This window comes from Corapipo altera, unplaced genomic scaffold (genome assembly GCF_003945725.1).
Source record: "Corapipo altera isolate COAL_440 unplaced genomic scaffold, ASM394572v1 271, whole genome shotgun sequence".
In the NCBI taxonomy this organism is placed as follows: domain Eukaryota; kingdom Metazoa; phylum Chordata; class Aves; order Passeriformes; family Pipridae; genus Corapipo; species Corapipo altera.
In genome coordinates this window covers 91332-94673 of record NW_020884935.1, presented here as the reverse complement: position 1 = coordinate 94673, position 3342 = coordinate 91332, and the positions used below count along the sequence as shown (strand labels likewise).

The following is a 3342-nucleotide window of genomic DNA, read 5'->3' as shown; positions in this document are numbered from 1 at the left end:
CAAGAAGGCCAATGGGATCTTGTCCTGTATCAAAAATAGCGTGGCCAGCAGGACCAGGGAAGTGATCCTTCCCCTGTACTCTGCGTTGGTGAGGCCACACCTTGAGTATTGTGTTCAGTTCTGGGCCCCTCAGTTCAGAAAGGATATTGAGGTGCTGGAGTGGGTCCAGAGAAGAGCAACAAGGCTGGTGAAGGGACTGGAGCATAAGTCCTATGGGGAGAGGCTGAGGGAGCTGGGGTTGTTTAGCCTGGAGAAGAGGAGGCTCAGAGGTGATCTCATCACCATCTATAACTACCTGAAGGGAAGTTCTGGCCAGGTGGGGGTTGGTCTCTTCTCTCAGGCACTCAGCAATAGGACAAGGGGGCACAGGCTTAAGCTCTGCCAGGGGAAATTTAAGTTGGATATCAGGAGAAAATTCTTTACAGGAGAGTAATCAGGCATTGGAATGGGCTGCCCAGAGAGGTGGTGGATTCACCATCCCTGGAGATTTTTAAACGCAGATTGGACGTGGCACTGAGTGCCATGATCTAGTAAATGGACTGGATTTGGACCAAGGGTTGGACTCGATGATCTCGGAGGTCTTTTCCAACCCAATCGATTCTATGATTCTATGATTCTATGACTCCTGCGGGACGTCCGGGGGGAAAGCGCGACCACCGCGGCGGGTCGCGGGACTGGAGCCCCGATCCCTCGGGTCGGGGTTGGGGCAGATCTGGAGGGGGGTGTGTAAGGATGGTTCCCCAGGGGCGGGCGCTGGGGGAGCCCCAGGGTCGGGAAGGAGTTGGGTCCGTGCCCCCGCCCGTCTGTCCGTCTGTCCGTCTGTCCGCCTGTCCGTCTGTCCGTCTGTCCGCCTGTCCGTCTGTCCGTCTGTCCGTCTGTCCGCCTGTCCGTCTGTCCGCGCCCGGAGCCGCGCGGGGCGGTGTGGGCGGGGCTTCCCGGGAGTGGGCGCGGCCTCCGCTCAGGCCCCGCCCCCGCGGTGACGCGAGCGCGGCGCAGTCAATCAGAGGCACCTCCGGTTTTCAAACCGGCGGCGCGCGGGCGGCGGGGCTGGGCCGAGAACCGGCGCACGAGACCACCCGGGCGGGGCACACACCGACACCGAGAGCGGGCCCGAGAGTGAGGGCGAGACCGAGAGCGGGCCCGAGAGTGAGGGCGAGACCGAGAGCGGGCCCGAGAGCGAGGGCGAGACCGAGAGCGTGAGCAGGGCCGGCACCGTTGCCGGGCCATGCAGGCCGCCAAGACTCCCGCCGTGAGTGCGGGCCGGGGCTGGCGGGCGGTTTGGATGATCCAGTGGGGCGAGGAGGGGCGAGGGGGCGGTGGCGGTTTCAGGGCGGCCCGGAGCGCTCCCGGTATCTCTGTGTGTGTAGGCGGCGGCACTGCCCGTGCTGCTGCCGGTGACCCCCGGTGTCCCCCCAGGCGCAGAAGCGGCCCCCGCGCATCGCGCTGCAGGAGCTGCAGCTGCAACCGAGCGCCGACCGGACCGGGCTGACCCCGCTGTTCCACCGGCTGCGGCTCAAGGTTGGTGTGCGGCGGGTAACGAACGGGTAACGGGGAGGGGCTACTGGGGTGCACTGGAACTGGGGACACTGCGGGGCATAGGGGGTACGGGGGCACTGGGCGGGAGTGTGAGGTGAGATAACGCGCAGGTACCCTCGAAATGCCAGACAGTGGAAGGATTGTAGGAAAAATTATTGCCGAAGTCGAGAACGCTAGACTTAAAAGAACATTAACCTTATCGGCGTTTCAAACACCGGGCCCTGGGAAAAGGCACTCCCCCCTGTTCTTCTCAGGGCTTTTATCATCCCTGCCTGCCTCCGCTCTGTGGGGCCTTCGACATGTCTGTAGAACTTACCTTTTCTCATACCAGGGAGCTTTTCTCTGGAATGGAGGAGGAGAAAACATTAAAACTGCCTGTGGGGAAAGATCCCTCTTATAGGCAGGAAAGGTTTCTTAAGTGAAAAACTCTAGTCTCATAAAATCTTTCAGAAGGGTCTTCTACCCTTACAGGGCAGTGGGGTGGGGGAAATGGGGAGGCTGGGGAAACGGCTGCTGGGTGCATGGGGGAACGGCTGCCCTGACATCCTCTTCCCCCAAAATGTCCTGTAGGACCATGACTGTGCCACCCCAGTGTCCCGTGCCTGGGGCCCCTGCAGCAGAGTCACCAAGGTGCCTTGCACCCCTGGACCCCTGCAAAGTGCTACCCTACTCCCCCCCAGCAGCACCACCTCAATGCCTTGCACCCCAGGGCCCCAGAACAGCACCACTTTGGAGCCCTCCAAGACTTCTACCCTGGGCCCCCACACCTCGGAGCTCCCCAGGACTCCCACCCTTAAGCCTGATGCCTCTGAGGCCCCCAGTAATCCCACCCTTATGCCTGGTGCCTTGGAGACCACCAGCAGCACCAGCCCAGAGGCCCCTGGCAGTCCTATTCCAAAGGTCAGCACCCCAAAGCACCCTGACAACACTGTGCCAGCACCTCTGTCCAGCCCGGTCCAGAGGCTCAGCAACACGGAGCCCTCCAGCATCACTGTGCCAGCCTCCATGTGCAGCTCCATCCCAGACCCCAGCACCCTGGAGCCCTCTGGAAACACTGTGTCAGCTCCCCCATGCAACTCCATCCCTGTGCCCAGCACCCTGGAGTCCCCTGGAAACACTGTGCCAGCTCCCCTGTGCAACTCTATCCCTGTGCCCAGCACTCCTAAGTCCCCTAGCAGTGCCATGAAAGCCCCCCTGTGCAGCTCCATCATAGGGCCCTGTACCCCAGGGCCTCCTGGCACCAGCTCCACCCCACAGAATGTTTCTTTCCATGGGTGGCAAGTGGCACACCCAGACTTTTCCTGCAGCCCTGTGGCCTCTGAGTCCCCATCTGGAGATAGGAATGCTGGTCCTCTGCCTTGCCAAGGCACCTCTAAGGGAGCCGAGTCCCCTGCCCCTGCCCCTCCAGAGCAGAGCCCACCTGGACTTGCTTCCATTGGGACAAGTGTGTTGGAGCCTGCTGGGTCAGAGGCAACCATCGCCCCTGTCACCTCTCCTGAGTCAGCCCCGGGTGCTGTGTCCTGGATGTTACCACTGGAGTGGCTGGAGAAGACCCTCAATGTCCCATCCCTGATGGAATCCCTGCAGCACAGCCTGCCCCTCCACATGCCACAGCAAGATGCCAACTGCAGTGTCACCCCTGTGTCCACCACGGCCACTGGCACCAGCATGACCCCAGTGGCTAACGTGGATGCTGGTACCAGCATGACCCCTGTGGCCAGCCTGGTGACTGGCACCAGCACGACCCCTGTGGCCAGCCTGGTGACTGGCACCAGCACGACCCCTGTGGTCAGCCTGGTGACTGGC

General features: G+C 61.9%; 1 protein-coding gene across 3 annotated transcripts in view; it reads left to right on the top strand.

Moving 5' to 3' along the window:
• Positions 1-1020: 1020 nt before the first annotated feature.
• Positions 1021-3342, top strand: part of SPAG5 (sperm associated antigen 5) — an 8752-nt gene continuing 6430 nt past the window's right edge. For 2 of the 3 annotated variants that reach the window (XM_027660453.1, XM_027660451.1), the window contains exons 1-4: positions 1021-1117; positions 1172-1249; positions 1417-1518; positions 2107-3342. The exon at positions 2107-3342 is cut by the window's right edge and continues 164 nt beyond it. In XM_027660453.1, the coding sequence (XP_027516254.1) occupies positions 1226-1249; positions 1417-1518; positions 2107-3342 (1362 nt within the window). In that variant the 5' untranslated portion in view covers positions 1021-1117; positions 1172-1225. Of the gene's footprint in view, positions 1118-1171; positions 1250-1416; positions 1519-1551; positions 1647-2106 lie in introns of those variants that run through there. The other variant, XM_027660452.1, reaches the window with a different exon arrangement.